At 40.2% G+C, this 16,669-nt stretch overlaps 2 protein-coding genes and 1 long non-coding RNA gene across 3 annotated transcripts in view; 1 reads left to right on the top strand and 2 right to left on the bottom strand.

Annotated features, from left to right (window-relative positions):
- C18H16orf46 (chromosome 18 C16orf46 homolog) overlaps window positions 1-10,193 on the bottom strand; it is a 31,591-nt gene extending 21,398 nt beyond the window's left edge. The window contains exons 1-2 of the mRNA XM_070388661.1: window positions 10,134-10,193; window positions 8,810-8,873 (exon numbers count right to left, since the gene is read on the bottom strand). The gene's annotated coding sequence lies outside the window, so the exon portion shown is untranslated. The remainder of the gene's footprint in view (window positions 1-8,809; window positions 8,874-10,133) is intronic.
- On the bottom strand, window positions 348-13,917 carry GCSH (glycine cleavage system protein H). Its single transcript, XM_005907883.3, has 5 exons — window positions 13,609-13,917; window positions 10,134-10,213; window positions 8,810-8,873; window positions 3,134-3,265; window positions 348-2,385 (listed from the first exon to the last, which is right to left on the bottom strand). The coding sequence occupies exons 1-5, from the start codon at window positions 13,754-13,756 to the stop codon at window positions 2,288-2,290; spliced, it is 522 nt and encodes a 173-aa protein (XP_005907945.2). The 5' UTR covers window positions 13,757-13,917; the 3' UTR covers window positions 348-2,287.
- Window positions 4,212-13,079, top strand: LOC138991852 (uncharacterized). Its single transcript, XR_011467745.1, has 3 exons — window positions 4,212-6,721; window positions 9,046-9,234; window positions 12,753-13,079. It is a non-coding gene; the product is annotated as an uncharacterized lncRNA (long non-coding RNA).
- Window positions 13,918-16,669: the final 2,752 nt, after the last annotated feature.

Below are 16,669 nucleotides of genomic sequence, written 5' to 3'. Positions count from 1 at the left end.
TTTAACCTTCAGGGTTATCGGTTTCATTTCTTGAGTTTTAATTAGAGAGCATTATTCAAAACATAGGTTAAGCTTCTCTATTAAGACCAAAATGATTCAAAGGAATGAGGTCTGAGAAACTGAATTCTTTGTTGATTTAGTCCATTTGAAGGGCCATTCAACACCTATTATTTTCAGCAGCACTATAACAGAATTGAATTGGCTCTATATTCTAAACTGTGAAAGACCAAGTTGTGATAGCTGTTCTTTGATCCCATCCCCTTCCCCCATCAGACTCCCAGTTCAGTTCAGTCATTCAGCTGTATCCAACTCTTTTGACCCCATGCATTGCAGCACGCCAGGCTTCCCTGTCCATCACCAACTCTTGGAGCTTGCTCAAACTCATGTCCTTCGAGTCAGTGATGCCATCCAACCATCTCATCCTCTGTCGCCCCCTTCTCCTCCTGCCTTCAATCTTTCCCAGCATCAGGGTCTTTTCCAATGAGTCAGTTCTTCGCATCATGTGGCCAAAGTATTGGAGCTTCGCCATCAGTCCTTCCAATGAATATAATCAGGACTGATTTCCTCTAGGATAGACTGGTTGGATCTCCTTGCAATCCAAGGGACTCTCAAGAGCCTTCTCCAACACCACAGTTCTTCAGCACTCAGCTTTCTTTATGGTCCAAGTCTCATATCCATACATGACTACTGGAAAAACCATAGCTTTGACTAGATTCCCATTTAAATATATATATTTGGCTACGTCACACATGTTGTGCAGTCTTAGTTCCCCAACCAGGGATTGAACCTGGGCCCCAGCAATTAAAGTGCCTAACTTTCATTGCATAGTGAAAGAGTCCTAACCACTGGATCTCCAGGGAATTCCCTTGTATTTTTATAGTAACATACATTTGTAAAGGAACTGATAGTGAATCAGGAAATGTGAAAACCCTAACCATAACTTCCAGCTTTTATCCTTTCCATCACCTCATCTGTGAAATGGTTGTAGTTATGGATATGCCCTACCGAGCTCTGGCTATTGTAAAGACCAAAGAAGGTAATACAAAAGAGCACCTTTAAAACAAAATTTAATTATTTAGACTAAGATGAGCAATTATTACTTATCCATTTCTAGTTCCAAAGGAAATAGATTATTAACAGACAGCTCAGCAGTGATAGGGCTACTGGCTCAGTCCTGGAAAGAATGCATCCATTTTGCACAGGAACAGGAAAGGCTTGTATGTTACTTATCTATCTACATACTCTATGTTCTTGTGTTTGCTCTTTATTTATCAGAAGACAGTAATCCCTAAATACTTGCTTTCTCCTCCAGTATTGGGAAAATGATAGAAGAGTTTGTTCTTAGTGTATGCTATGTTGGCCACAAGTTTCACTGTGTCCACTTCTATTCCCATTACTTATGTGGCTTAGCTTTCTTAAGGTTGTCATGTGCTAGGCTGGTCACAATTTCACCTTTTCTTGTTTTTACTCCACTCTTCTAATTTAGCATGACAGAAAAACAAGGTCAGTGATTTCTTTTTCAATACATTAAAGATAATCAAAAAATAGTACTTGATGTTATCAGGCAACTAGATCTTTGCTTAAGAAAAGCCAGGTTTGTGACTAAAAGGAAACATTTTCTTGGAACTTTCTCATTGTCAGGACTTAAATTTCCTTTAAAAAAAAAAAAAAGACTTCCCATAAGTTAAAATTAGCATCTTTATAAATACTAGGAAACATACTATGAAATATTAACAGCAGAACAAAATACATGATTAAGAAGTTGAATATTTTATTATTAAATTGTTTATTCTCCTGCAAGGCTGTTGCTTCACTGTATAAAAATAGCACCAGCAAATACAGTGTATTGCAAAATTAAGATAGTAATATTCTTCACTGGACACTATACAACTAACAAACTTTTCTCCACTGGCAGTTATTTCTAGTGGAAAGATAATTTTGACCCAAATCCAAGGATAGCTGTAAGCAAGTTACAAGTCATATAAGGTTTAAGATAACCATGTTATCCTTGAATTACATAATTTTTGTAATTAGTTTTACCAGAGATAATTTCAGGAATTCTGAATATTATAACTGGAGCCTAGCCTAAAAATCACAGGATGCTGTGGAAAAAGATGCAGTGTTTATCTGAAGTCATTAGAAAGTTAAGGGGTATTTTCTTCAGGAAACATTGTTACAAGTAGTTTCTTTTGCTAAAAGTTGCTTTCTAAATATCTATCTACCACTAATTTAAGACAACTATGCTAGATTAAGTTGTTTCAAAGTAGTTTATTTAGGGGTTCCAGTTTCACTCCTCAATAGATTTTATGTATTTCTCATATGCTTCTTCACTCATTAGTTCATCTAGTTCTGAAGGGTTACTGAATGTCATCTTGATCAGCCAACCTGCAACCAAAAAAATGTATCATATTCCAAATCACCTTTTAAAAGAGAAAGTCACATAAATTTTAACCTTAAGAATTAGTATTTCTTACATATAATAATGATAAAGAACCAGAAGAAATTGTACCATCATGGATTAAGAAATCTTAGGTTGTAGTTAATAAGCATTAACAACTTTACACAGGGATCCAAATATACAGGTATATAAAATAAAGAACACCAACACTGGAACTACTGAAATCAATGGCATTAGAAAGCATTAGAAGAGAGAAGCAGGCAATAGGAAATAGAAAACTACAACTTAATGCTAATTTTGCATTTTATTGGCTGTTTGACCTTACCAAAGAAATCCTTTGAGAATTTCATCTATGAAAGGGAAAAAACTACTACTAGTTTACCTTACTACATTATTATGAAGATGAAAATATGAGAAAACTGAATGCAATAATTACTAACCACCTTTACCACAAAATGTGATTAATGCTTTATGACTGAAGAGGTAAGTACTTTGAAGTTTATAATGAGTCTACAACTACAATACTAAGAACCCTATAAAATTAGGCAATGCTTTTATTGACAGAGATCTAAAATATAACCTAACCTGTGTTTTTTCTTTTTAAAGCAGAATGTCTTTATTATAATACCAAGAAGTACAAAAAGAAATCACAATCAGTTAAAGATTGCTTTATAGTCTAGATTAAATGTTAACTGCAGCAAACAATCCTTAAAAAAATTTTCACCAACAACTTACCGTCTTCGTAACAAGACTTGTTGACAAGTCCTGGATTTTCTGCTAGAGCTTTATTAATTTCAGTTACTTCTCCTGATAGAGGAGAATAGAGTTCACTAGCAGCTTTCACACTTTCCAAAGCACCAAACTCCTCTAAATTGAGAAAATTAAAGAAAATATGAAATGTCAAGTTAGTGATCCCAAAATACAAAATAGAGAAAAGTGATCACCTCTATAGTCATGATAAAAAGATCTAAATATCTTTAAATAAAACCATAGGTTTTGTCATGCAAGATCTTCATTTATACAATTTGTAGCCTGACAACACTGCCCCATCCAAACAGCACAGTGTAACTAGAACAAGTAAAAAACCATAGTCTTATTTGCTCAAGGGGTCAGAGGATTGAGTATGGGGCTGCCAAAGTGGAAAAGTAGTCAGTATAAAGATCTCAAAATGTTCCACAGACCCACATATTGGAATTAGCAGAGAATCTCAAAACATGTTATAAAATCACAGTGAGTCAATGTTTGGGGGAATACCTGCAAAAAACTAATAATTTTAAAAATGGACATTCTAGAACTGGAAGGCCTATCTAAAATAAAATATTCACTAGATGGCACTAAGAGTTGACTGGATACAGAAGAAAGGATCAATGAACATGAAGAAAGACCATCGAAAATTGATCTGAACTGAATGTGAATGTAACATACCAGTTTGTGGGGGTAGAGCTAAAGTAGTGCTTAGAAGGAAATAATATCTTTTGTTCAGTCACCCTGTCATGTCCGACTCTGCAACCCCATGGACTGCAGTGCACCAGGCCTCCCTGTCCCTCACCATCTCCTGAAGTTTGCCTGAGTTCATGTCCATTGCATTCATGATGCCATCCAGACATCTCATCCTCTGACACCCTATTCTTCTGCCCTCAATCTTTCCCAGCATCAGGGTCTTTTCTAATGAGTCAGCTCTTCGCATCAGATGATCAAAATACTGAAGCCTCAGCTTCACCATCAGTTCTTCCAATCAATATTCAGGGTTGATGATTTCCCTCAAGATTGACTGGTTTGATCTCCTTGCTGTCCAAGGGACTTTCAGGAGTCTTCTCCAGCACCGTAGTTTGAAGGCAATTCTTTGGCGTTCTGCCTTCTTTACAGTCATCTCTGACGACCTTACGTGACCACTGGGAAGGCCATAGCCTTGACTATACAGACCTTTGTTGGCAGAATATTGACTCTGCTTTTCAACACACTGTCTAGGTTTGTCATAGCTTTCCTGCCAAGAAGCAATCGTCTTCTGATTTCATGGCTGCAGTCACCATCTGCAGTGATTTTTAGAGCCCAAGAAGAAGAGATCTGTCACTACTTTCACCTTTTCCCCTTCTATCTGCCATGAAGTAATGGGACCAGATGCCATGATCTTAGTTTTCAGTGTTGAGTTTCAAGCCAGCTTTTTCACTTTCCTCCTTCACTGTCACTAAGAAGCTCTTTAATTCCTCTTTGCTTTCTGCCATTTAGAGTGGTATCATCTGCATATCTGAGGTTGATGTTTCTCCCATCTATCTTTTTTTTTTTTTGACTGAACTGGGTGTTAGGTGCAGTACGCAGGATCTTTAGTTGCAGCATGCAGGCTCTTAGTTGTAGCATATGGTGATCTACTTTACTTGACCAGGGATCAGACCCAGGCCCCCTGCATTAGGGAGCAGAGTCTTAGCCACTAGACCACCAGGAAAGTCCCTTTCCCACCTATCTTGATGCCAGCTTGTAACTCGTCTAGCCCAGCATTTCTCATGATGTGCTCAGTGTATAGGTTAGTTAGACAGAGTGACAGTAGACAGCCCTGTCCTACTCCTTTCTCAATCTTGAACCAATCAGTTGATCCCTATAGGGTTCTAACTGTTGCTTCTTGACCTGCATACAGGTTTCTGAGGAGACAGGTAAGATGATATGGTATTCTCATCTCTTTAAGAGCTCTTCACAGTTTGTTATGATCCACACACTCAAAGGCTTTAGTGTAGTCAATGAAACAGAGGTAATGGTAATATCTTTAGGTTTTATTTAAAAATAACATCTTAAAATAAATGACCTGGCTTCTAAAGATACTAGAAAATGAACAAAAGAAGGCAGTTTAGAGAGAAGAGGCAACATTCGAAAGAAGAGATGACACTTTTGATTCTTAAAAAAAAAAAAATGATTTTTAGGGACTTCCCTGGTGGTCCAATGGTTAAGAACCTGCCTGCAGGGGTCATGGGTTCAGTCCCTGATCCAGAAAGACTCCCACATGCTGTGGAGCAACTAAGCCTGTGTGCTGCAACTACTGAGCTCATGAGCCACAACTACTGAAGCCCACACACCTAGAGCCCATGCTTCGCAACAAGAGAAGCCCTGGAATGGCAAGCCTGTGTACTCCAGCTAGAGGACAGCCCCTGCTACCCACAACTAGACAAAAGTCCTTACAACAACAAATAACCAGCACAACCAACAAAAAAAAAGCATCAAACTAGATTTTAGCTGCCACTCATTGCAAGGGAGATGGCATTTTACAGTACAGATAAAAAGTCAATTTAAGAAAAACTGTGGAAACCAACAAACCCACAAATTTCCAGAAGCGAGAAAACATTAAGTTGGAGGAAGAAAATAAAGCCATGAAAAAATAAATGAAATGGAAAACAGAAAATTTAGCATAGTAGAAATGAATTCTACACAGTAGAAATTCTTTCAAGAGATTGATAAAATTGATGAAGAGCTATCAAGACTGATGCACATTCTTTCAGAAAAACAGATGGGAATATTTCTAAACTTATTTTATGTGGCAGATAGAACAGATTCCAAAATTTGGCAAAGCCATTTTAAGAAAAGACCAGTATCTCTCATGAACATAATGTAATAAACAGCAAATCAACAGTACATTTTTAAAAAAACATTCTTTTTTATTTTTAATATTTTATTTTTATAATATAAATTTATTTTAATTGGAGGTTAATTACTTTACAGTATTGTATTGGTTTTGCCATACATCAACATGAATCCACCATAAAAAAACAATTCTTACACAATGATTACCAGGAATCCAAGGTTGGTTAAACAGTCAAAATGAATGTTTAACATTCAAAAATGAATCATCATTCATCACATAAACGAGAAAAACCCTTCAAACATGTCAACAGATGGAGAAAATTCAACAAACATTCAACATCCACAAATGATAATCTCGGCAAACTAGATATAGAAGGGAACTGCTTCATCTGATAGTGGGCATCTTTGAAAACTCCCACAGCTAAATATACCTAATAATGAAATGTTCAATCTCTGTGAACCTTGGTATGGACCTGAGTTGCCCATACCGTGCCCTTTCTCAGTTCATAGTGCCCTTGGTGGGGATTTCGTGGTAACTGCTGCTGCTGCTGCTGCTAAGTCACTTCAGTAGTGTCCGACTCTGTGCGACCCCATAGACGACAGCCCACCAGGCTCCCCCGTCCCTCGGATTCTACAGGCAAGAACACTGGAGTGGGTTGCCATTTCCTTCTCCAATGCGTGAAAGTGAAGTCGTGTCTGACTCCTAGCGACCCCATGGACTGCAGCCTACCAGGCTCCTCTGTCCATGGGATTTTCCAGGTAAGAGTACTGCAGTGGGTTGCCATTGCCTTCTCCTAGACCAAAACAAATACCTAACATTTCAATTTATTAAGAGGTCAGGTCCAAGCTACTTAGAAGGTTTTTATATCCTAACAACTGAGTAGCAATTTAAAAAAAAATACAGCAATTGAACAAAAATAGAATTTTCATTCTTAATTACAATTTACAGATATAAGTGTGTCTGCTGCATATTGTATAAGTTCTCCATCAGGGAATCAGGTCATATCAACCAATGCCCAACCTCATGTTCCACACCAACTGTGGAGTACTTGCTTCAAAGATACATTACCCAAAGTAATAAGAGTAAGATTCAATATTGCAATTGTTAACTTCACTGATTCTTAGTTTGTGCTGTGTCCAACAGATGTTAAAAATTAAAAATATCCCACACCACCTCATGTTACTGGGGTATATAATCTGGGAACTATGAAGACAGACAAAGATATCTTAAAGAAAACACAATGTTTTATACATAAATATGACAAAATATTCATAAAATACATATCTGAAAAAGGTTTTGTATCTAGAATTTATAAAAGATGCCTAAAATCAATGGTAAAAAAGATAGACTAGAGACTTCACAAAGATGTGAGTGGCAAAAAGCACATGGAAAGGTGAGTAATCTGTCACTAGGGAAATGCACGTTAAAACCACAATGAGATATGTTGTACATGGAACTCTGATACTGTTGGTGAGAATACAAATGGTATAACAACTTCAGCAAACACAATGGGACACCGCTGGCATAAAAAGCAAATTACTGAGCACTTAATATGAATGTATCTCAAACTCATGATGGTAGACAAAAGAGACTAGGCATAATATTGTCCGATTCCTTTTAAATGAAGTTAAAGAACAGGCAGAAGTAATCTATGGTGATAGAAATCAGAGAAGAGATTATCGTTTATCAAAACTGTTTGGATTATACAGTTAAGAGTATATAGTTAATGCCTAGATCTAGTTAAGATCTAGATCTAGGCATTTTCACCATATATAAATTTCATATCAATTTAAAAAAACACCTTTGGCAGAAAGTTTAAAGCATTCATTAGTTTAAGGAGGTTACTCAACATATTTTTATTTATGGAAATTTTTTAATTAAGCATAAAAAAGAAAACAACTGATGTACAGATAAAAAAAAAAGTTTAAACAAGATAAATGATAGGGAAAGTTTAAGCAGAAAAAGATATGGCCAATATTATCAAAGATATTAGAAAACAGATACTTAAATTCTCTAGCAGTATCTTATACATGTAAAGGAGCCCATGAATAACATGTGGTTTTACTGCTTGACATTTATCAAGTACTAATCTCCATGGTAAAGAATCCACCTGCCAATGCAGGAGACATGAGTTCCATGCCTGGGTCAGGAAGAGGAGGAATGGCAACCCACTCCAAGATTCTTGCCTGGAAGATCCCACGGACAGAGGAGCCTGGCGGGCCACAGTCCAAAGGGTTGCAAAAGAGTTGGACACAACTTAGTGACTAAACAACAACAAATCTTATGCTGGATATTATGCTAATTCCATTTAATCTTTATAACTACTATATGAGGCAGTTATTATTATCCTAACTCACAGATGAGGTCTACATTAAGTAATTTCTGCCAAATCACACAGCTGATATGTTGAGGGGCCTGGATTTAAAACCAGATTCTGACTCATGAACTCATGTTCTGATATTCGTTACTGCCTCCAAAGAAAAACAGATTTTATTTTTTAAACTTAAGAGACCTCCGCTGCTGCTGCTGCTAAGTCGCTTTAGTTATGTCCGACTCTGTGCGACCCCACAGATGGCAGCCCACCAGGCTCCCCGTCCCTGGGATTCTCCAGGCAAGAACACTGGAGCCTCAGCTATATCCCTAATGCATTAATGTGTGGCAGGGATGGTGCTAAGAGCCATTTCTCTCTACTTCCTACCTTCCATTATAAAATATGAAGATGTTCACTATTCTTTACTATCATCATTCCTTACAGCTAGGGATGGCAATAAGATGCAGACAAGTCATTATTCAAGATAAAACTCATGGCATGAGTCATGACATACCAAGAAGAGAAAAACACTCACCTTGTTTGTTCAACTTTGTCCCAACTTCAGGCAGACTACAGTAAACAACATCTCCCAAAGCTTCCTTTAAAAAGCAAAAACAAAAAAATCTCTAAGAAATCAAATTAAACCTAGTAATTAGGAACAAGCCAAGCATTTAATCCCTTTAATTCAAATAGTACATACTTTACACTTGAGGGGTCAAATTCTGTTTTTTATTATAACCCTTTAAAAATGCAAAATTATTCTTACCTCAGGACTTGCAAGAAAACATGCCATCAGCTGGCCCACAGGTGGCAGTGACCCTTGTCACCAACCACATGCCCTGAAAAGATGACTAGCTCCTTTAAGAACAAACACACTTTGTGCTTTTCCACTTCTGCAATTTTACTGAGGACATTTTTCCTACTGATTTGCTGACTAATCAATAGTGATCTCTCCATCAGGTGAGTGGGTTACAACCCCTTGTACGACTCAGGTCATCCACCACATATTGTTTTGCATGTCGTTTTCCATGTTAAGTGATTTCCCCTCATAAACTTGAGGGGAGGAGGACAATATTTATACAGTATTTCACAGAGCATTCTGTACTGGGCCTCAGTAGGTACACAGATATGCCCACAAAGATACGGCTGTCATTGATTCTCAGTACAAGAGATCCCAGCATTTCTGAGGAATACCATATCCTCCCATCAGTTAATATCCCCTGCTCCCTCCTCTCCCCACCCAAGTCGCTCAGTCGTGTCCAACTCTTTGCAACCCCATGGACTGTAGCCTAACAGGCTCCTCCGTCCATAGGATTTTCCAGGCAAGAATACTGGATTGAACCCAGGTCTCCCATGTTGTAGGCAGATGCTTTACCATCTGAGCCACCAGGGAAGTCCTGGTGTAGTTTTCTAATATTGTAGTTTTCTTTTACACAATATCAAACTGGAGGCTCAGTGGCAATAGTGGAATTAGTTGAGATAAACTCTAAATAAAAAGTTTATCTTTGTGTAATCTGTGCCATTCTAGGTGTTCCCTCTTCAAGTCCCCAGGTCATGTGTATATCACTATTATCCACAAAACACTAACACTCCAGCCCTTTGCTTGCTCTGCTGCTTTCCTTAACTGACCCAATATGAAACAAACATTTCTCTTGAATTTATTAACTGTTAACCTTTTACTCTCTTAAAACACTATACACTTTCCTATGTTTTTCTTTTTCCACCTATGACAGATGTTCTTCTAAGGGCTTTTAAAGGGCCCAAGATACTAAGGGGCAGAATAAACAATTTTAAAAGATAAAGACAATCCAATTTAGGCAAGAACAGACTGTTTTAAATATTTCAAGACAATCTAGTACCTGTGCAAAATTGCTGATTCCCACTGTTCCGACACCATTTTCTGTTGTTACCCATTCGTGTTTTTCTGTGAATTTCCGCACTAAAATAAAGACCAATATTTCAGAAAAGCAGTGGCATCACTTCTTTAAAAGCATTTCTCTTCATATCAATGCTATCAAAAGGCAAGGTCTTCCCAGTATTTGTTTGACTTATTGACACTGTCATTCAATAGTTTACTGCCCAGGACAAAACAGATCATATGAAAAGACACATCTCAACAGTGATATTATTTAGGCAAAGATGGCTTGATGTGAATACCTTTGGATCTTTTGGCAATTTGATTATTTGTACTCAACATTACTCAGTCTAAATCATACACACAAATACTGGAGCACATTTCAAATGTATACCTATCCATTACTGGTCTGTCTTACAGAAAGAAGTCTGTCCCTCTGAAGAGTGATGAAATTTTGGGAACATAAAAATGCTCATAAATGATTTAACCTAAAAAATAATGTGCCTGTTTAGGTAGAGCTGTGTCAGGAATAAAACTGACCTTGAACAATTATAACTTGACTAAGTTCTTGATTCTACTTTAACTGAATTCAAGTTGGCCCTTGAATAAAGTGGCTACCATCATTATGAGAAGCAAATTATACCATCAGAACTCAGTTGTCACCTCAGAGCTAAGACATTAACCGGTAGAAAGGCAAGCTCTGCTCAACATTCACTGGATAGGTTAGCCCTTGGCTTTATAACCTGCTTCTTTTCAAATACAAGGATGGCCAAACTACTCAAGGATTCCTGGAACAAAGACCTACCAAAATTTGAGTGATGTGAAAAAAATTACTTAGATAGTACTTGCTTAAAAGAATAAAATTTTTTATAAAGCATATCTTCTTAAATATATGCCACATTCTGAAATGAAGCAGTTTTCCAAAAGTACCGAAATTAATATGAAAATGGCTCATTAATTTCAATACTGTTTTAAAACAAGTATTGCTAGTTTACTCTTACCCCTAACCCAAAAGATAACTGTACTTAAAACATTAAACTGTCTTGATTACACAGCTCTGATAGATACCAGAATGTAAATAAAAAATATTAATTTCCACCCCCATCATTAAATAACTTGAATGTCATACTCCTCAGTGGAAGAGGTGGCAAAATCTCACAGTCAGTTGCTCCGCTCCACTTCAAATTACTGAATGCTTCAGGTCAATCTGATGTTTCCCTAAGGTTAAGATTTGTTTGTACTTAGTGTTCTGACTGCAACCCACTCTCCCCACTGCCTTTTCTTGACTTTCAGATCTCAGCTTAGAAACTCTTCCTGCCAGCAGCCTTATCTAGCCCTCCATGCCTGGGTTCCTGGGCTGTCCAGTCTGCTCCCCCAGCTCTCTGCACCTCTCCCAACATGGCGCTTAACATGCTACAGATACAGCCCTTCTGTCACCTTCCCCCAGGGAGTAGACCAAGCACAAAGCAAGCAAGAGCAGGGTTTATTGCATTTGTAGCCCCAGTTCTAAACACTGTCCTTGGCATATAGTAAGCAATCAAAAGTTGGAGGGAAGTAATTTTTTAAAGAAGATTCTGAGCAAAACATCTAGTATATAGTTATCTGGCTAAAGCACTCAATTCTCCCTAACATTCTGTGACAACTCTAGAACTGGCAGTTTAAACTAATACACTTTTTTATAGAAAGGACTGGACAACCATAAATATGACTTGACTGTCCTGACCTTGGTCTTGCCATCTTGCCTAATTGTAAAGATAATCTTGAGGAACAAGAGTACTCAACATTCAGTTTTAGCAACTGAGCAACCACAGTTTAGAGGAAAAGGCAGCAACACTGCTAAGCTAAATGCACCCAGGTCCTGTTGGCCTCAAAGGCCATTAAGTCTTTATACCAGGCCACGCAATTTAGGCTAAAAACAATGATTGGTACAATTCTCCTTTAACCCCTGGCCCAATGGGTGGAAAGGTGAACAGGAGATTAGGTAAATAGTTATTTTGAGTCTTGAAAACAATGGGTTTCAGCCCCCAGAAAATAAAGTGTTTTGAGTAATTTGAGAACTTTGCATTTTCCCCCTTTCAAAGTCACTGAATCAAATATACTAATATTTGATCAATTTTCTGCTGATTCTATACACTAACATTTAATAAGTAACATTATCAAGTACTTACTATGCATCAGGCTATATGTACAGCAGTTACATTCTTTCATTTCATCCAACAAGTGTGTAAAGTAGGGATTATTATTTCCATTTTTCCAGCGAGGGAAACAAGTGACCACCAAAGATAGAGGAAGCCAAAATTTGGAACTCAAGTCTCTAGAACTGAAAACTCAGGTGTTCAACCAGATCATGGCTATTGATATCTTGGGCAATATTTAACTAGTTAACAGGACAATGCAAAAAAGTAATACTGAACTAACCAAAAAAATAACAGGCTTGAAAGTCAGTTATCTGAGAAATGCTTTTCCCTTATATTCAAATTAGTAATGTATTGATGTATGTAAAATAGTAATGTACTGATATGTACCACCAACAGATCTGAGAGATTACGGTGGGGGGGGGGGGGCGGGAGATAAGTAAGCTTCGTTATGTTTGACTTTGAACTAAATTTATCAACTTTTCTAGTCCCAAACAGGTTTCTAAAACAACGAACTTAATGAGATAACAGCCACCAGACCTGCGCTCCGTGCAATAAGAAGCCGGAGTTCGCGAGGAGGTGCACTTAGTGCCTCACGTTTTGGTGCATGAAGTCCAACAGTTTTTCCTCTGCGTTCACTTGTGCTAAAGTAGCACAGATGGCCAAGATATTCACGGGCAAGTCTCCCAGTTACTTCAAGCCCGTGTATGTAAGGCCTCGTTTCAGCCACATTCACAACTATACTTTATATACGACGATACAGACTTTAGCAGAACGTCCTCAGTGGAACCCAGGAGACTTTATCGCACTGCCTTAGGAAATAGTTGTCTGCAAAATTATGCTAGCTTTAGCTGGTAAAACTAGATCCAGTGCTTTAAGTTTCAATAAATGCTCTTGCTTTACTTTTACTTCAGAACTTACAGTGACGATATGCATAGCAAAGTAAAACCTATTACTTGTCCTCACTCTTAGGGTGCACGATGCTCACAAATGCGAGGAACCTAAGGTCACGAAGGAGCTCAGCGACCTTGCCCGGGTCTGCAGCAGCGAACGGCCGACACTCCTGCCAGAACCACCCTGGACACGGCGGCCGCGCGTGTCTTTAGTCTCCCCGCCCCCTCGCCCCGGCTCCCAACCCGCATGACAAAGGCTGCGGGGCCGTCCCAGCAGCTCAGGGAGGTAGCAACGGCGCCGCAACATGGGGTCCCAGCAACAAAAAGCGCGCACAGAGGTCGCCTCGCTGGACCCGGGCGGCCCGCGGCCGAGGACCCGAAGTAAGGATCGAGGCCCAGCCCCTTTCCCCCGAGGCAGCCCGGCTTGGCCCACGTGCCCTCCAACACTTACCCGACAGCAGAGCAGGGCCGGTGCGCAGCTCCCGGACTGCACCCGCTCGCAGTCCCCAGGGCCGCGGCAAGCAGGGCGCGCTGGGTGCCGAGATGGCGCGCAGGCCGCCGACCGCGGCCCGCACGCTCCGCACCGCGCGCAGCGCCATGTTCGCACGGGTGCAGAGGGTCTCCGCGCGGCACCTAGAGCACCCCGGCCGGCGGGGGCGGGGCGGGACGGGGCGGCTCCGGGCCGGAGCGAGCCGGAGCGAGCTGGCTGGACGGGGGCGTGGGGGCGAGGCCCCGAGAGGGGCGGGGCCTGACAGGGCCGCATGCGGGAGGGGCGTGGACGCTCGGAAGGCCCTGAGGCCCGGAAGGGGCGGTGGCGAGGGGCGGGGACTGGCTCGTAGAGTAGGCGGGCCAGGCCGAGCTGGGCGGGGCGTCCCGGGAGGGGTGGGACCACGCCGTCAGGAGGTGCTTCTGGGCGAGTGAAAGCTGTAGGTCAGTTTATGTGACTTCCAAGACCCACCCAGGCTGTGAGAAGGGCTCCAGGCAGGAGTGGTGCTCTTGGGTCCTCGGGAAAGAGGATCAAGGTCACCCAGAGCAGTATTCATAGCAGATCCAAAGAATCATTCCAGCCAAAGTTGGTTGTTGGGCACTGGCCAAAGGTGCGCTAACACAAATGCAGTTTCTCTTTGACTTTTTGAAATATTGAAAACTTTATTACTTTGCATATTCCCCAAATCCTACAGTCTCCAAAGAGGGGAGAAACCGAATCATGAAGCTTATAGAGGGGCAAGGACTTGTTGAAGGGTCAGGAGTGGCTTCTGGTGGAGTCTATACTGCAGGAGCTACTGCAGTAGCAGTCAAAAGGCAGAGAGTTGAGACCCAGCATGATCAGCTCCTTACTTAAGCAGTCCTGTGACTGAAACTTTAGGAGAAAAGCAGAAGACAAGTCTCACCCAATCCAAGGAGACAGAAAATTAGGTTTGAGAAAAGACCTCGCCTTTAACACAGATTTTGTGGAGTAGGCAAGAATCAGCAAAGAAACACTGGAGTGAGAAACACCTCAATCTCCACACTGTCAGTATTACAGGGCATACCTTGAAGTATATGCGTGTGTGAGTATATGTGCGAATATGTGTGTGTTTGGGAGACCCAAATGTTGTGCTAACATTCTTCCTCACTTACAAAACTGGGGAAGTCAACACATCTGTGCAGTGGTTTGCAAGCGCTGTCATGCTCCTCTGAGTTGTCCTTTCCTCTGAGTACACTGAGCCTTCGTTATGTGCCTGGGAGGACGCACTATCTTTGTAATTCTCACCAAAGCCCTACTGGTAGGTATTATACTCATTTCATAGATGAAGAGCTGGAGGCTTGGAAAGGTTAACTAACTTTCCCAGGAGTGGAATGAGGGAGACATTCTATGGCTTAAGCATACTAGGTGTCAGTAGCATCACTTGCTCATCAGTCCAATTTGCAGTCAACTGCTCTTAAGCTCAGTTCTGTTTGGGATGCTGACTGATTCACAGTGCTGTATTCTAAACTCCAGATCTTGGTTAGTTTCCATAATATCAGTGTTCTATTTTTACTGTTTTGTTGCAAGTCACTTCAGCATAATGCAAGCCATGCCCTAAAATATTTATTCCCAGCTTCAATAACTCATTTGATACAAAGAACAGGGTCACTTATCAATCTGTGGGCTATGTCATGGGCCCTTATGCCAAAGCAGTAGGAAGTGTGTCTTTTTTTTTAATGTAACAAGCATTGGGGATTAAAATTTTTTTTCCATCTGATTATCTTTGTAGCATCCATGGCTTGAGATGTGAAAGGTCATCTCATTACACAATTGGTACAGGCACCTGAAAATTCAGGTGGTGATTTCTTTCAGGTGTCTCAAAGGGGTCTGCTCATCTCTTTGTGCAGATATATTTATTTCTCTCACAGAAATACAATGAAAGAAGTTTACAATTTGATATTTACAGTCAATAGAGAAGTGGAGAATAGTTGGAAAAAGAAACGAAGAATTTATAACTAATCTAGATCTTAGAACTTTTCCTGTTTAAAACAAACAGACAGTATGTGTTTGGGTTGATTTCTGTGCCATATTTTCAGAAGACATGTGTACACTTTGCTATGAGTTATTTGATGCATGTCTGCAAATATAGCTCATGACAAAATACATAAGGGATGATGGGTTTTGCGGTGGATAGAAGATAAACCCCCCAAGGTTTTATGTGCATTGTCATGTTATGTGTCTCTCTGTAAAGGATCCTGGCTTTTCATTGTCAGTAGTAGAGTGGGATCCTGGTTCAACCATCATAAAAGGAAATTTAAGCTCTCATCCAGATAGAAAGCTGGTAGTAGTTCAGCTTCCTTGTTACACTAGCTATTTAAAGACCTCACCAAGTATACATGTTCCTTTCATCTTTCTGCTCTGCCATCTTCAGATTGTACCCCATGGTCTCAAGGTAGCTGTCAGAGTTCCAGCAGTCTTACACCGAACAGTGTCCAGCAGCCCTTGAACTCATCTCTTTTTATTACCAAACTGACCTTTCCCAGAAGTGTCTCAGAGACCTCTTTTCAAAATTTTCATTGGCCAGACTGGATCATGTGGCCACCCTAAATGGATGGCTCATTGTCAAAGGCTATTATCAAGACAGATTGAGATATACTTTGAGGCGGCTGCAGCCTCACCTTGCTGTGTGTCACGTGGGGTAAGGGTAGTGGCTACTTGAATAAATCAGGATTCTGACAGCAAGGAGGAAAGCATGGAATGGATCTGGGGCAGGTAACCTAGAGTATTTGCTCCAATGGGTGTGTGAGGAGAGACAAGACAGGGTGAATTGGAGAGGATTCATCAGGTGCTTCCACTGTGCAGCAGAGGGGAAATGTACACTTGTCCTCACAGTTACCTGGAAGACTTTTATTATCTAGATCTGTGGTTTTCAGAATTTAAAGCATGTTTATCATATCTGACTGCACATTGGAATCACCTAGGGGGCGTAAAAAATATTGATGCCTGTGACCCAGAGATGCTGATAGATAAATTGGGGTGAAGTCTGGGGTTTCTAGCATGTAGG

The sequence above is a fragment of the Bos mutus genome, chromosome 18 (genome assembly GCF_027580195.1).
Source record: "Bos mutus isolate GX-2022 chromosome 18, NWIPB_WYAK_1.1, whole genome shotgun sequence".
NCBI classification, from domain to species: Eukaryota; Metazoa; Chordata; class Mammalia; order Artiodactyla; family Bovidae; genus Bos; species Bos mutus.
This window is presented reverse-complemented; position numbering and strand designations above follow the sequence as displayed.